Genomic DNA, 18,501 nt, shown 5'->3' on the forward strand with positions numbered 1-18,501 from the left:
TGTAGAACAATTAAAATCAAATATTATAGTAAATGCCTTCTTGTTAGTTTTTGCTTATACTTCAAATCGTCCCATATACGGCATATAAAGTTTTTTTTTTAAATACTTGGAAAATAAAACAATTGTATACATATTTTCAATGGTTTGTGAGCTTCTGAGTAGCTTAGTACTGTAATTAAGTTTCTTTAGTTTTAATTGAATCTAAAAAATCATGCAGTAAGGGGTTAATCATAAAAATTAGCAGATTTAAAAAAAATCTCTTAATGTCTATGATAAATTTAAAAGTGTGATATGGCGGAAAAGTTAGCAAAGAAAGTATCCTTTGCGTTTAGAATCAAAATATGTACTTATTAATCAAAATGGCAGAATGAAAAAATCGCCTTAGGGCAAATCTAGAGTTACAAAATGGTGGAAAAGGTGTCAGAAAGAGTACTCTTTGGCTTTAGAAACAAATTTTATGTTTACTATTAAAACTGGCAGATTTAAAAACACCTCTTCACGTCTATGTTAAATCTGGTAACGCGAAATAGCAGAAAGCCAGAAGATTCTAATCTATTGTAAAGAAATGGTGGACAAGGTATATAAAATGAGTATTCTTTGGGGTGAAAAACAAATTTTATGTTTATTATTAAAATTGGCAGATTTAAAAAATCATCTCTTTACGTTTATGGCAAGTTTGGAAGTATGATATGGCGGAAAATGCACCAGTGCATCTGTATTGTGTACCTAGAGCATAATATATGCTTATTACTAAAAATGGTAGATTAAAATAATATGAATACCATTAAAAATTTAGTTCTTTTTTAACCTTTAAGGTGTTAAAACCTCAATCAAGAGTTGAAGAAGGTGCCGAAGAAACTCTCAAAATCAGCAACTCATCCCTATGTCACTTAACTTAATACACTGATACAAAAAGATAATGTATCGGGCGATTTTGAGGTACTAAGGTTAGTTCAAGACTTTATCGCAATATAAGAATGCAGTAATCATAGTTACGAAACTACTGTGCACTTGCACTGTCCCACATAAAATGCAACATAGTTTAATAGTACAGACATTGGGTAGTTTTGCAAAGGAAAAGTTTTGCTTGGAAAAGGTGACGTCCTTATGATATCTTTGAGTTTCCGTGTTAAGAGACGAACGGCTAAACCCGAATGTTACTGGTTCTAGGTCTAGTGTTACTTCTACTTTTTGTTCCATAAAAATATACCAAAATCTAACGCTGAAACTAGAACTAACACTAGACCTAGATCTAGAAACATTCGGGTTTAGCCGCACGTCTTTCAAGACGGCTAAACTCGAATGATTCTAGTTCTAGGGATAGTGCTAGTGCAAAATTAGAACCAACATTAGACCTAGATCTAGAAACATTCGGATTTAGCCGCACATCTCTCAAGACGGCTAAACCTGAATGATTCTAGTTCTAGGCCTTGTTAAGTCTTTTTGTTCTATATTTCTTATACTATATTTCTTATACTTCTTATATTTCTTTTAAGTTCTAGGCTTTGTTATAAAGTGCTAGTGCAAAACTAGAACTAACAGTAGACCTAAATCTAGAAACATTCGGATTTAGCCGCACGTCTTTCAAGACGGCTAAACCCGAATGATTCTAGTTCTAGGTCTTATGTTAGTTTTAGTGACAGTGCTAGTGCAAAACTAGAACTAACACTAGACCTAGATCTAGAAACATTCGGATTTAGCCGCACGTCTCTCAAGACGGCTAAACCCGAATGATTCTAGTTCTAGGTCTTGTGTTAGTTCTAGGGATAGTGCTAGTCCAAAATTAGAACCAACATTAGACCTAGATCTAGAAACATTCGGATTTAGCCGCACGTCTTTCAAGACGGCTAAACCCGAATGATTCTAGTTCTAGGCCTTGTTAACTCTTTTTCTTCTATATTTTTTATATTTCTTATACTATATTTCTTATACTTCTTATATTTCTTTTAAGTTCTAGGCCTTGTTAAAAAGTGCTAGTGCAAAACTAGAACTAACAGTAGACCCAGATCTAGAAACATTCGGATTTAGCCGCACGTCTTTCAAGACGGCTAAACCCGAATGATTCTAGTTCTAGGTCTTATGTTAGTTTTAGTGATAGTGCAAAACTAGAACTAACACTACATCTAGAAACATTCGGATTTAGCCGCACGTTTCTCAAGACGGCTAAACCCGAATGATTCTAGTTCTAGGTCTTATGTTAGTTTTAGTGACAGTGCTAGTACAAAACTAGAACTAACACTAGACCTAGATCTAGAAACATTCGGATTTAGCCGCACGTCTTTCAAGACGGCTAAACCCGAATGATTCTAGTTCTAGGTTTTGTGTTAGTTCTAGGGATAGTGCTATCGCAGAACTAGAATTAACATTAGAACTAGAAAGTTTCGGATTTAGCCGTGCGTCTGAAGAGTTAGTGTTAGTCTAGTTTTATCTGTTATCACTATAACGTATTAATAATCAATGTTTTACTGTAATGTCAAATTATATTGACATGTTGCATTTTATTTGGAACAAAGTAAGTAGGTACGTCCTGGTTTCTATGGAAATATATTTTTGTATATTGCATCTTAAGTGAAATTCATTGTATATACGTATATATTTATATTGTAATAAAATTATGTATAACTTACCAACAACATGTAAATATCCAATTTGTGTTTTGGCTGTTACTGTGTTAATTTGACACATATAACGTCCTCGATCCTCCTGTTGTACATTACTTATGTGTAAAAACCATGTTCTGTGTTTATCATGGGTGACACTGATCCTAGGATTCCTTGTGATGACGTGATTGTGAACAGTAAGGATAGCCGATTGCTCAAAGTGCATCCAAGCGACCTGCAATTAAACCCTTGTGTAAGTACGTTGTAAAAGATGGAAAGATTTAAAATATGATTGCGAGGTAATAAGGGCCGGTTATAAACTTTATGCTATTGCTTTATCGTGCGGGATAAGACGTTTGTTCCTTCGAAACAAACAACATCTTTTCCTCTGAAAAAGATCTGAAAAGATTTAAAAGGGAAGGAATCATTTCGGGTTTTGTTCCATGTAACGTCATTCTATTACTGTGAAATCGTAATTTGGCTCGACGCGTTTTTACGTCTATAAATAAAATTGATTTTGTCTGCGTTACAATAAAATTTCCATGCTCGTAATGTGCTAAAATAATAAACGACCCCGTTTCGTTATTTATTGAATGTATAATTACACCGTCCATGTTTTACTGCTGTAACTGCATTGATTTTATTTACAATTGGTTACTTTTATATATTTTCTTTTAATCTATTATTCATATATCTATTATAATGAAAAATTGATGAATCATATTTTGATTAATTTTTAAATTACTTTTTAAATTTGTTATTTTTAGATTTAAATTGGTTTGAAAGACTTTAGTTTATGTTATAATTTGTTTAAATAATTAGAAAATCAAGCTGACTGTGATTGAAAGAGATAGGATAAGTTTTGATTGATATATAATGTTGTCACCAGGATGGAAAGTACCGTAGCATGACAAAATTAATTTTCCGCGAATAAATTTAGTAATTTAATTTTCCAATTAGCAATTTCCAAACTTCCGATGAATTATAATCCCTTGACCGATACGAGGGCGTACGGTCGTTCGGTCCCTGTAATGTTTTCTATTACGAGAGAAGGTTCAATAAATAATTAATGAAGATGGTATCGTGAAAATTAGATATAGGATTAACCGGAAACCCCGGCAACTCGTCGCTAATCCCGGAGCAGAATTCGGAGGCTGCGAGAAAAAATAAAAAGAGGTTTCTTTCCAGCGAAGAACGTGCCGACGATGGAGTAGATAATTGGGTGTCGCACCTTTGATGGGACATAAATTAAGCGGTCGAACGTTTATCATGGCGTGGCGAAAGTTTAATGGGAATCTCCCATGCATTATCTCGAAGCACTAATCAAAGTTTCAAAAATCTAATGGTTATTACGCAACGTTGCGTTAGAGATAATACATTATGTTTCGCGACTTTTGTAATATAGCGGTTAACGGCCGTCTCGAGGATGTAAATACAAGTGGCCAGCGCGAAGACAACTATGACGTAGGGTGGAGTGGCTGAACTGCGAGACGGGACGCAAAATCAACGGTCGAGAAAATGAGGTTGAGCTTCTGTGGAGCGGATAATGGAAGAAGCTCCGCGACCCTCCTACGCCCGTCTTCCTTCATCCCATTGTTAACCCCCCATGTATTACACGTCTCTCCTTCTAACTACCATCCCCAAACCCCTTAAGACCACTTTCGGATGCTTCAAATGCAATGGAACGCATCTGGCAAAAAGTTAAATTATTTCGCCTTTACCTATGATTACTAATTTCTTACCTTCTAACTCCATCTAAATATTATCTCTTTTTATTACGTAAGATAATATATTGTGATGGAAATTGTCTCTCAATTAACATATTTGGATATGATAAAATATGTGTGTAAGAAATTGAGAGAATGTACTTCATCGTGTATCGTTTTTTCTATAAATCTCAAGATTCGAACGGGTGTATACGTTTTCTGGAGAGGGTCGTCGGATAGGAATAATATCGCACGGGAAAAGGGTAGCTTCCAGTGGAACCATTGAACGGGCAGAGAAAATTTACTACCTTGTTTACCACTTATCCGCGTTTACACACTATGGCGGGGCCGCCAGAGGGTGGCTTTGTTTTTCCTGGCTCGACGCCACCGTATCAATGCCGGCAGCTAATCAGACAGAGCTGTTATTTTATCAGCATGTAGTTAACGCACTATCGATCGTTCTCGGACCGTGTGCAACGGACAAAAAGTCGCTATCAATTAGGTCGGGCATATTTCTTCGGAATCACTTTCTCCGAACCGGCGACCGGTGGCCGGCGTTCGCATTTGTCAAATTTTGCCTAATTACGCTGTTAATTAAATCCGTATACGACGCGACATCCTTCATCGCACGATTTTGGATCCCTTTTTGCGTCCATCCATCAACCTACCCCCACATTTACCCCAGTTATCACTGTTATTATTTATCACGCATCATATTTGCTTATTATCCTAACCAATAAACAACCACCAATTTTAATCACATTATTTTCATTAATCTCGTCAATTTGTAAAGTTTTTGTACTTTTAAACTGGTATTTAACCCTCTAATTTATATTATTATGGTATTTATTATAAATATGATTAGTTGTAACCCAATGGACACCCTAAGGCCCGTTACTACCAAACCAATGCTATCTATTAGTTAAGCTATCTATAAGATACAATTTATCTCGTAGATAACAGGGTCGTGTGTACTACCACCTCCATTTATCTCATAGTTAAGAAATCCTTGAGATAACCAAGAAATCTATTGATTTTTTTGTCTATTATGTTAAATTGACAGCTGTATGTGGTTAAAAGACCTACTATTAGATATTTTGACGATATTTTAACCTGTCCTAGTTTAACCGGGTTACCATCTATGTACGATTCTGATTCCGTACCTAATTGTAACTTAGATTTAACGGAGGTTGCAAAAATTGATGTAGAAGAACTCTCTACATCAGTTTCCTTACATAATAAAGTGGTGTCTTCTACACCAGTGGATCTAAAATTAGTTATAGAGGAAGAACTGGTATAACAACTACAACAAGAAATTGTCAAAAATCAATCAGTTGAATTACATAACCCAACAGAAGTTAACAACAATTGGACCACATGGAACCCACAAAACCTTAGGAAAAGGAAATGTCGTGTGTTGGATGTGGGTTTAAAGCCAAGTAAGTTAGATTCTTGTATGTAATGTTACTTTAATACATATGTATACATGTTTACAGAAACCGCAAACAAATCTATCCATGATGGATATAACCACTTGAATGAAAAGAGACTGGAATTAACTGAATTGCTTATTAAACAAGCGAAAGAAGAGCATGAAAAGAAAATGGAATTGCTGGACTTAGAAATAAAAATAAAAAGAAAGCAAGCAGCATTACTTTAAAATTAGAATTGATCTGATTATCTAATTACACAGGCTTGCGATGAAAAAAATACAAGAGAATTGATAACTAAACTTTATAAAAAAATACACAACGTTCAGCTATCAATTGGATTGGATTTTATACGTCATAAATCCTATTGGAGGTTAGGTATCCGTATTTATCCCTTAGATAGCAACTTATCCGACAGCCAATCCACGGGTTACAGATATTTCAAAAGTTATCCCTTGGATAGTGGTATCTATAAGATAAAAACAGTAGTAGTAACCAATTTTTAAGCTATCCGATAGATAACGCTATCAGAGACTTTAACTATGAGTGGTAGTAGTGGGCCTAAGTATGTTTACTTAGCTATCTTAGCTATCACAGAATAACCAGAAATGACACTGACGTCGATTCGTTTGATGTTGGCGGCACTTCGTTTTGTGACCTCGATTTAAAATCCGTCATCTTATCGCGAGTTACCAAAGGCACGTATATATCTTTGATATTTTTTGCTTTTAGAGTCTTTATTGTACTTCTGATCTGTATATTATGCATAGCACAATTGTATAACACCTAGTAAATACATACTAATTATAATTATTATTTTGTCTTCTTAACATATAGTATATACACATAGTAATACATATCGATGTTATTTATTTATTTATTTTCTTCTACATGTTTCGAGGAAACTGGGTCCTCATCTTCAGGAAGAGATCCTGTTACAATTACAAATATTTAATATTATTATCTTAATCACGCTTTAAATTACTTACTATGTTACTGAATTCATTCTTAATTAACAAAATATCACAAAATACAATAAACTTACGTCAAATTTATGAATAAAAACTTCACCATGTCAATTTTCGTTAGTTGATATTAGTGATGACTATTGATTATTATATTATTCTTGTTATCTCCTCGTTGTTGTGGCGTATTTAGCTTTTGGTAATGGATGAATGTAATATTTCGCATTCGGTTGGTATCACTGAATTCTTAATTCTAGTTGTTTTTATGTTTTAAATTTAAAATTCAAATTTTAAGTTTAAATGTTTTCCTTTTTAAAAATGTTTAAAATTTTAAAATTATTTCTTAAGATTTATTTGTCATTTATTTAATTTTTATTCTATCATTAGAGGTATATTGGGAAAGGGTGTAGGTTGTATGACAGGATTTATGTGGGTTAGGATGGGAGTGTAGCCAAGGGAAGACAAAGTTGCAGAACCAAGGTACTACTTAACTTGGTTCTCTCGTTCATTTGCCTTTTGTTTTATATTGTGGTATTGAGGTAAGATAGGATGTAGATGGTTACGATAGGATTGTAGCCAAAGAAGACAAAAGTTGCAAAATACAAGGTGCTACTTTGCCTTGTTTCTCCAAGCCAAGATGAGGACCCAGTTTCCTCGAAACATGAAGAAGAAAATAAATAAATAAATAACATCGATGTAGTACGAAAAATAATTTAACCTTCATATTCAACATACTAATTAGTTACTTATTTTTAACACCAAATTACACTAGATAATGTTTTGCAGTTTTTCCCAGTGGTCCAGTCTACTTTACCCATAATATAGATAAATATTGTCATATATTTACCGTTTTAAGACCAAAACACAAAATCGCGCACACTGCGATACGCGGAACACACGTTTAGGGTATTATTGTTTTTGTTATAATTCCGCACTATTGCTCGCGTTTGAATTGACTAGGACATTCTCTTCTCATGTTTAGATGCGAATAATTTCTGATGACACTTTCAAGCCGCGATGGAGGTCGGTGTTTCTTATATACCAAGGTGCATTCACTATCCACCTTAGTACTTTGTTCTGGAATCTTTAAATCAGACTTGCATTTGTCTTGCAGGTACAACCCCACAGTGGATTTCGTATGACCATTTTGGTTTTAATACTTGCTTGTATATTAGCAACTTGTTTCTTAGTGATAGCGTTGATTTTTTGCCAATAAGCCAATATAGGTGTCTAAATTTGATATCAAGTTTCTCACGTTTTTTTTTGACGTGAGCTTTCCATTTGAGTTTGGTATCCAGCGTCATACCAAGATATTTTGCGGATTGCATTGCCATTTATGTGTACTGGGACATAGTTTACTTTCTTATAAGTAAAGTTTATGTATGTCGATTTATTTGTGCACACTTCCTTGAGGAACTCCGCCTCGTATTTCATGTAATGGTGAATAAGCGTTTTCGTATTTTACTTTAAAATATCGCATTTGGTCTAGTTTGTAATTTCAGCCATCTAACCCGACTTTGTCGAAAGCTTGTGCAACATCCAGAAATACGGCGGACCAGACTTTATTTTCTTCCATTGCTATTTCGATAGTATTCGTTATTCTATGAACTTGGTCTATTGTTGCATGTTTATTCCGAAACCGAAATGGATGTGTTGATATTAAGGCTTTTTCTTCTATGAAAGATTTTAGTCTTTATAACAGTAATTTTTCAAGCAGTTTTGATAGTAAGGGTAATAATGAGATTGGCCTATCTGATGTAACATCTGTGGGGGGTTTACCAGGTTTTGCTATCATTATTACTTTAGCAACTTTCCATATGCTTGGGAAGTATTTCTGTTTAAAAGCAGCATTAATTATGTGTAATAGTTTTGTAATCGCCCGTTTTGGTAGATGTTTCAATGTTTCTCCATTAATTAGGTCATAGCCTACTGATTTCTTTATATTTAGTTTTTGTATTTCATAATACAGTTCTTTCATTCTTACACATGGTATATTACTTTGCTGATCACTTTGAATTACGCTAGGGACACTATTTAGCATAGTCTGATGCAAAAGTTTCATTCGATGTTCAGCAAACAAATTAACTTTTTCTTGATTGCTCTTAGCCCAACTTCCATTATTATTTCGAATTGGAGGTTTATGTGTTTTTGGAACTTTAAGCTTTCTTGTTGCCTTCCACAGAGAATAATCAGTACTAGCATCGTCAGTAAGGTCTTTTAAGTAATTTTGAATATTATTTTCTTTGTTAATGCTCTTAATTCGGCTGTTATTCTATTTAATTTAGTTTTATCACTAGGAATTTTATTGGTTTGCCATTTCTTTCTTGCTTTCCATTTTTCTGCAACGTTTTTGTCTCTAATGAATTTAGCATAAATATTAGATTTAGGTTTTGGCGTTAAAATTGGCTGCGTTTTGTATGTCTTTTAAAACTTTTCTACTTCATTGTCAATGTCTTCGTTTGTTTTCATAAGAGTATTAAGATGAATTATATTATCTAATATTTGTTGAAATAGATTCCAATTAGTGAGTTTATTAGTTAGAGATATATTTTATAGTTAATGTAGCAATCACACCACAGAATAACCAGAAATGACACTGACGTCGATTCATTTGATGTTGGCGGCACCTCGTTTTATGACCTCGATTTAAAATCCGTCATCTTATCGCGAGTTACCAAAGGCACGTATATATCTTTGGTATTTTTTGCTTTTAGAGTCTTTATTGTACTTCTGATCTGTAGCTCTCTTACTTCACCTAGTGACTCCATCGCCGAGCTTGCCGAGTTGACAAAACTGATTGCATCAACACAGCTCGTCGAAGAGTGTTTCGATACAACCCCGATTTGAGAGAAGAGAAGGTTTAAGTCTTCGACATTTAATGGTGGATTTTCCAGTTTCTTGTTTGACAAGTTTAAGTGTCGTCTTGGAACTTGTCATTCCTCGTCATCTTTATCTGAATTTATTATTCTTTTCGCTAACATTTTAGTTAGTTGTTCATGCAGGACATTTTGTACTTGATGTATGGAAATTTCTTCTTTTTCTTTGTCTATTTTAGGTAATTCCGATAGGTTATGTGGATTATTAACACTTACCGCAGTTTTGTTTACAGTACTTGTGGAGCCCTCTTTTAGATTCGTTTGCAATTTCTTTTTGTAGGTTATGTTATTTATATTTCTATCTATATTATAATTACGCTTTTCATGATTCAGAGATTCCATTTTTTCATATAATTCAATCATTTTTCAATAAGCATTAATAGCGCGAATTTCGGAATAATTCAAGATTAGGAGTCTCTCTTAAAAATCGATGATTTTTTTTTTAATCGATAGGAAATGAGTCAAAAGAGGCGTAAATGATAAAAAAAAAGTGCGGAAAAGTGTAGTACTTACCGAAAAATCACTTTAAAGTTGCGATTTGACGTTTCTTTTTGGAAGTTCAAAGCAATGTTAAAATTGCATTTTCGTATTAAATCCTAACCTGAAATTGTTTAATTTATACCCACGCACAAAATAAAAAGTTATTTTCACTAAACTTGTTGAGATTACAACATATTTTCGGATTTAAACCTTGTTTCTTAGGCTATCGATGCAGAACGACAATTAAATGGCGTTAGATAGAATTGTTTCTACCAAATGTGTATTAATAGACTTTGTGTTAATGGATTGTGTATCAATTGATCTGTCAAATGACTGAAAACTCTTTGCAATCTTTATGTTGTAAATATAAATGATAAATAAGTATAGTAGCTTATTTAATAGTAGTTTAGTTAAATTAAAATAGTTATTAAAAAAGACATGCTTACAAAATAAAAATAAATAAATAATCCGTGTGACGATAGCAACAAACTGTGTATTGAACCAAATGACAATTACAACTGACAACACAAGCAATGTTAACCATGTATCTCGTATTAAATCCTAACCTCAAATTGTTTAATTTATACCCACGCACAAAATAAAAAGTTATTTTCACTAAACTTGTTGAGATTACAACATAATTATTCATAATGACACCTATGTGAAGTTAGCCCCCAATTAAACAGAATTTTACATGTATAGTATTTTAATTATAACATGAGAACCAGTGAACCGATTTCGATAAACAATGTCTCATTCGAAAGCTTAATCTTTGGCCAATACGAAAGTGGAAATGCCCGATTGACGATGTGACGATAGCAACGATAGCAACAAACCTTCCAACAACAAATTTTTATCCGCAATTTCCTATCTATTTTATTAGCTGATATCTTTCTTATTATTAGATATAGCAGAACACTAAATGCACCATATGAAAGCTTGATTCTTTCTTTATAAAATCGTCGGTCCTCGTTTGCCGATATGTTAATATTAAAATCAATAAAAGATGAAGAACACCGCTCTGTACGTAAAATAGCTTAATATTACCAAACTTCAAGCCCTTGTGCAATTGTTATCAAACCGAATTTTAAAAAACTGTGTTCACAATCAGAAAGAACGCTCCTTCAAATATCTTAATCCGGGTTTTTGTCGGTCAATATCTATTAGCATCATGGTTAAATCACCTTTAATATACATCTCTATATACAGAAACGTTTAATTGCTCTACCTCTAAACAACTTTCTTATTTGATATGAGGAAAACTATAGAAGTATATCATGAAGTTATAGACTTACACAAGGACGTTTTTGGTCAAAAAATTACCAAATTCACACGTTTTAGCTACTTTTAAACATTGTTGGGATCAATAACTTTCTTATATCACCAGGAAAAAACTCTATAACCAAGCAGCGATAGCCGCGTGTTATACACCATTAGAAAGAGCAGAAAATTATTGATAAGATAGATCTATACTTCTATAGTTTTCCCCCTATCAAATAAGAAATTTGTTTAAAGGAATAGTAATTAAGCGTTTTTGCGTGTAGGGATGTATATTAAGGGCGATTTAAGCATGTCGCCGATAGACATTTACCAACGAAAACCCGGGTTAAGATAATTTAAAGAGCGCTCTTTCCGAGTGTGATAATAGTTTTTTAAAATTCGGTTTGATAACAATTGCACAAAGGCTTGAAGTTTGGTAATTTTAAGCTATTTAATCTAAGTACAGAGCCACCGCTTTGTAGTTTAAGTACAGATTGATCTTAGTATTAACTTATCGACAGACAAACACCGGTTTTAGATAGAGAAAGAATCTCTAATTATTATCTCGAATTATCTCTAATAATAAGAAAGATATCAGCTAAGAAAGTAGATAAAAAATTACGGATACAAGTTTGTTGCTATCAGACAAATGTGGAGGAGGCTGAAAACTAGAATTCGTAAACATAAAACTAAAGCAAATTCCAATATTTCTAAGCACCACATAAAGACTGAACATAATATAAATTATGGAGGAGTTGAGCTTTTACATTCGTGTAACAAATTATAAAAATAATAATAACTATCTACTTATGAATGAACAAGTTCAACTTTTCCATAAACCCATCTTCGTATAATTTTACAATATACATGTTGCTTAAAAATCGTCAATCTTGCTTTTATCGATGTAATATCGCCCAAATAAGAATTTTGTGTAGAAATTAGATTTTGAGTTAGAACATACAAAAAAAAACAAACATTATAAACATTTCAAATAGATTTTTAGAATCTATTTGTATCTTATATTCTATTCAATTTCTTTTTTCGAATCTATCTTTGCTCCTATCTGGCGACGCTCTTGTACATAGTTAATAGACACACAGTCTATGTAACGACAGCCACTTAATCATTATGACCAATGCGAAGTTAGCTCCAAATTTTTCTAGCTCCCAATTAGATAGGATTTTACATGTATAGTATTTTGATTATAACAAGAAAACCAGTCAACCGATTTCGATAATCAAAATCTCATTCGAAAGCTTAATCTTTGGCCAATACGAAAGTGGAAATGCCCGACTCAAAATCTCTCGCGGGGTCATTTCAATAGCTGTACGCACATAATTAGTAAATTTTGAAATCGGGCATTTCCACCTTGGCATTCATTGCAGATCATAATTTCGACCGAGATTTTGATGACTAAAATTGGTCAATTAGTTACGAAGATAATTGATGTGTTTAATTAATTCGTTTGTTGTGTTTTAATCAAAATCCTTAAATATTTCGAATCGGGCATTTCGACAACAGCATTCAGCCAGACACAAACATTCGATTGAGATATAAAACATTAAAATCCGTCAAACTGTTCTTTAATTATAGTCGATTTAGTTTAAATTAATTTTTTTTATATTGCGGACTATACTTTTGAGCGTTCACACGTGCATAAACAACGAGCCGAAGACGGTGTCATTCCGAGGGCTGTATAAAGTTAGCGGGAGAGAATTGAAATCGAACATTTTGTGATTTCGATAGAAGATACTATGACGAATCGAGTGACGTATAGATCTTGATCATCGGGTACATTGTTTACGAGTTATCACCACTTAAAGAAGGTCAATTTTGTGTTATTTTCGTGTATCTTCGCATTATTTTGGCATTTTAGCGAAATTCGAAAGAGTTTTCAAATCGGGCATTTCCACTTTCGTATTGGCCAAGGATTAAGCTTTCAAATGAGATATTGTTTATCGAAATCGGTTCACTGGTTCTCATGTTATAATCAAAATACTATACATGTAAAATGCTATTTAATTGGGTGCTAACTTCACATAGGTGTCATTATGAATAATTATGTTGTAATCTCAACAAGTTTAGTGAAAATAACTTTTTATTTTGTGCGTGGGTATAAATTAAACAATTTGAGGTTAGGATTTAATACAAAAATACATGGTTAACATTGCTTGTGTTGTCAGTTGTAGGTAATTGTCATTTGGTTAAATGCACAGTTTGTTGCCATCGTCACACGGGTTATTTTTTTATTATTATTTTGTAACGTCTTGTTTAATATTAATTTTTAATTAATTAACTATTTTAACTTAAGTAAGGTACTATTAAATAAGCTAATATACTTATTTATCATTTATATTTACAATATAAAGATATTTCAGTCGTTTGACATATCAATTGATACACAATCTATTAACATAAAGTCTATTAGCACACATTTGGTAGAAACAATTCTATCTAACGACAGGTAATTGTCGTTATGCTTTGATAGCCTAAGAAATAAGGTTTTCATCCGAAAATATGTTGTAATCTCAACAAGTTTAGTGAAAATAAGTTTTTATTTAGTTCGTGGGTATAAATTAAACAATTTGAGGTTAGGATTTAATACGAAAATGCATATTTAACATTGCTTTTAACTTCCAAAACGAAACGTCAAATCGCAACTTTAAAGTGATTTTTCGGTAAGTAGTACACTTTTCCGCACTTTTTTTTTATCATTAACGCCTCTTTTGACTCATTTCCTATCGATTAAAAAAAAAATCATCGATTTTTAAGAGAGACTCCTAATCTTGATATATGCCCGAATTTCTGCATTTTTTGCTTCTATCAGTTGTTTATTTAGGGTCTCGATTTTATTTATAACATCTGTTTCTTCAGGTTTTTCTTCTTCGCAGCACTTTATTAAGCTTGATTTTATTGTTTTGGCTTCCCCGTATGGTAAGCTTCGCCGAAATTAACACACACGACAGTTTTCGACACTTTACTTTTATGAGGTTACTTATAAGTTATAAGTAACCTCATCTTCGTCGGCCATTTTTATTATTTTTTTCTCATTTCGAGGTAGATGCGGATTTGTACAATATATGCCACAGAAACCAGCCAAGTATGGCATAAAAATGTATGATCAGTGTGATAGCAAGACTTTCTATACTTGGATATTCGAGACATCCAATAAACCGTTCGATATAGTCCAGAGGTTGGTAAAATCGATTAGAAATTCTAATCGAAATATAACAACCGATAATTACTATACTAGTTATCCTTTGGCTGTTTATCTTCTGGAAAATGGTCTTACATTGATTGGTACGATGAAGAACTTGGAAGAAACTCCTTTCTCTCCTTGAATTTCTTCCAAATAAATCGCGTACTGTGGGAGATACTCTATTTGGGTTTCAAGAAAATATGACCATTGTTTTCTATGTACCCAAAAAAAAATAAAGCTGTAGCCTCTCTTACAATAGCACAAAAAGTGGTGTAAATACTGTCGACTAGAAGTATGCGTTTTATACTACTCAAAGAGTTACCAGAAAATGGCCTCTTGCAATTTTTTTTCGAATCACGGATTAAACACAGCACTACAATAATTAAAATAGGAAAGAACTAGTGAATCACACAAAAGTCGCTTCAATTCACAAGACTGAATATTCTTGTTACCATAAAGCTTTCAACGATCCAAATGCCCTACCATAAAGCATACCCACATGACCAGAAAAAGGCAGCTGCTCATCAATCACCACACCCAGGCTTTTAACAAAAGTTTCAAATATGAATGGCTGATTTAAAATATCAATATTAATGTTAACTCTATCAATATGTAGAAGAAATGCACCCTTTTTAGTAACCAAGATACTTTGCGTTTTATTAGGATTAATCAGCAATGAATGTTGCTCAATGCAAGCACACAGTTGCTGCAAGTCACCAGTTCGACTGCACACATCCGGCAACTAATGCAGAAAGAAGCGTACAAATGATACGACAGGGCACTTAAATCAGAAAATAGATTACAAGTAAAAATTGTGAAAACTATGGGACCCAAGATGGACCCCTGTGGCACACCAGACGCAATTGCCATAGAAGACGAGATTGTATCATTCACCCTAATTGACTGCCGCCTATCCTGGAGATAATTCCGAAACAACACAACTGCCGCACCACTAATTCCAATGTAATGGAAGATTGACAGCAATAAATCATGGTTTAAAATGTCAAAAGCCTTAGTGAAGTTGAAAAGAATCAACATTGGCGACCTTTCTTTATCAAGAGACCTAAAGACGTCATCTGTAGCGCAGCAGCACAGCTATAGTGTTTTCTGAAACCCAAAGTGGCCACAAAGCTGTTCAACAATCACTCTCTCAAATATCTTGGACAACGCAGGGAGTATTGTCACAGGCCAATACAGATTTTGACTTCGGCACTGAAGTTACAAGACCATACTTCCAGGCAGATGCAAAATGCAGACTCCCGGAGACAGACACTAAATATGTGACACAAAACGTCAAGTATGCCCATCAGAACCAATACCCCTTGATTTTAAGAATGATAACAAATTATCAATTTTATTAGCTGAGACAGGCTTAAACGTCAAGTCACCACTCACACTACGCATCCTATTGTCACGGTAATAACTCAACAAATCCTGATTAGGAGGAACCAGAACATTTTGAGCAGAATTAACAACAAATTCAGGCACTTCAGTGACAAATTTGTAATACACATAAAAATAATAAAACTACAGTTACTTGTAGTACATGTCATCAATTTGTTTGCAAAAATCACTCGAAAAAGACTGTGCGAAAAAGAATGATTCTATGAGACGTGCTTGCCGCAGGGTTAATTGAACGAAAAAACATGGGTCTTACTAATTTTGGCTAATTGCCATCTTCAGAGATTAGATTAAAATGACGTAAAGCAGATTAATATATCAAATTTATATTATTATTAAAAATTTTTGAAGTTTTGAAGTTTTTGACCAGCTTAAAAGTATAAAAACTTGACATATGTTTGTCAATTTGATTAAATTATCAATTATAGTTATATAATTTTTATTTGGCGTAAACTGGATGAGACGAGAAACTAATTCATTCGGCGTTTTTCTTTAATCCCGTTTCTATAGAAGAAGTTGGTTCATCGATTGGCGCTTGATGCATCGCGTTTGGGACTTCAATTAGCGGCATCTCTTTAAAGTTTCCGGGGAGGTTACGGGGGTCGAGGGCGGAGATGTCGAGAGGGAAAACCGTGGTCTGGGATTATGCGTGCCCCTCGTTACTGGTAGTACGAAGGGCGAATGTGAGTCATAATATCTTGAGGGTGTGCAGGCATAAATTCAGAGTTTATTTTTAATTTGGTTCTGAAAGCTCGGACGAGTCTATGAATAGCAGAGCCGATTCCTTCAGGACGCGACGGAGGCCGTCGCTTCCCAGCCTGTTTAATAAATAAATCAAATTACACGTTAAATTTATCTGAAAAGTACAATATTCGTACCGAGGTACATGGAGAATTACCCTCGAAACAAACTCTCCTTCTAAACGGGGCGAACTACATGGGAAATATTCTCAATGGATGCAATTTTGCTAAATTCGCTACGTTCCCGGCTTTTTCGCTTGAATATACCTAGTTAACTGGCTCGGGCTTTTGATAAATTAGACCCATCATACTTTCCAAGTTATTTAAGTCAAGGAGGGGATTTTACCCGTCGTTTTTTTAAACTCCCCTCCTACCATCTTAAATTATAGATATAATCTTTACCGTACTACACTTTTCGCGTCTTACACTAGCGCCTCCACAATTTTTCCAACCCTGTGGCGTCTCCTCCGTTCCGCTAACACCATCGCTGCCACCGTTTATCTTGCCGAATTTAAACGGCGCCCCCCAATTTGTTAATTACGGACGTGTCTTATCGCCCAGCTTTTAAACTATGAAAAGCTCAATTAAGCTAAGTGCCCCGGTCACGTTACCGCCCCAACTATCGTCCGAATAAACGCCGAACTGTTCATATTTTATTTCGCCACCCCCGTGTCGATTTTATTTAGCTGTTGACACTGTCCCGAGACTCTTTCTCACTCTCCTAATAATAAAGTTCTAATGGTTATTAATTAATTGCGTTTCTTTCTATAACCAATCAATAAACTTTTACTTCATACGTACACCGTGTTAATTAATTATCGTACCCGACGTCATCATTGCAAGTATGCAACCAATATCACCATGCGTATATTGCAATACGCAAATCGCAATATTGGTTGCATATACTGTATTTATTAATAATGAAATATATGAAAAATGAAATAAATCGAGCGTAATTTTATACTTGTTTACAATGTCTTTTAAGCTCTCATAAACGCGGTATAAAGATATACATTTATGAGGGTGGTTAAGCAACAAAACCCGGGCACGGAGCCGTTTATGTCCTTTAAGTGGCCGTAACGTCGTAAGGGGAAATTTGAACTATCCCGCGGAACGACGGTCGAAGTAGGAAAAGACCCGCAGATTCATTTGGTAGCCGTGTAATAGAAAAATCGAGTTAAGGACGTCGAAAATCGCTGAGGAACTATTTTCGGAGTCGCAACATTCGAGGGGACAAAACGGGGTGTTTCGGCGGAGCAAAAACGGGGGCAAGGGGCGAGACTCCGGCCCGAATTATTTAATAATAAAACTGACAACTCCGCCAAACCAACATATTGGTTGTAACATGTGTAGCTCAAACTGTAACACAATGTACGGGGTTGCTAGCACCCCGCATTCGCTTCCGTTTAGTTTCCACAAGCATCAGCTGTTGGAAGCTCAAATTATCCACCCGTAATCCGCCTTTCCATATATCGATTCTCACCCAACTTCCTATTGGCCTATGTCATTGACAATTCCATCGATGTAACTACACTTTGTTATCATAAAAAATTTCATATTTTTTTGTCATGTAGGTACTTTTATTATTATTTTATCATATCATAAGATAAATTCAGGTTTTGAATGAATTTGAAGGTGCCAGAAAGAGTATTCTTTGAGTTTAGAAACAAATTTCATGTTTATCATTAAAATTGGCAGATTTAAAAAAATCACCTCTTCATGTCTATGATGAATTTCAAAGTGTGATATGGCGGAAAAGTCGTATGAGAATCTATCCTTTGCGTCTGGAATCAAAATATGTACTTATTAATCAAAATGGCAGACTCAAAAAATTCACCATTCAA

General features: G+C 34.1%; 1 protein-coding gene across 2 annotated transcripts in view; it reads right to left on the bottom strand.

Annotated features, from left to right (window-relative positions):
* The window catches only part of LOC111429336 (neurotrimin-like), a 223,590-nt gene that overhangs the window by 55,333 nt on the left and 149,756 nt on the right, over positions 1-18,501 (bottom strand). For both annotated transcript variants that reach the window (XM_023065217.2, XM_023065216.2), the window contains exon 3: positions 2,628-2,835. In XM_023065217.2, the coding sequence (XP_022920985.1) occupies positions 2,628-2,835 (208 nt within the window). The remainder of the gene's footprint in view (positions 1-2,627; positions 2,836-18,501) is intronic.

Source organism: Onthophagus taurus, chromosome 8 (assembly GCF_036711975.1).
Source record: "Onthophagus taurus isolate NC chromosome 8, IU_Otau_3.0, whole genome shotgun sequence".
Taxonomy (NCBI): Eukaryota; Metazoa; Arthropoda; class Insecta; order Coleoptera; family Scarabaeidae; genus Onthophagus; species Onthophagus taurus.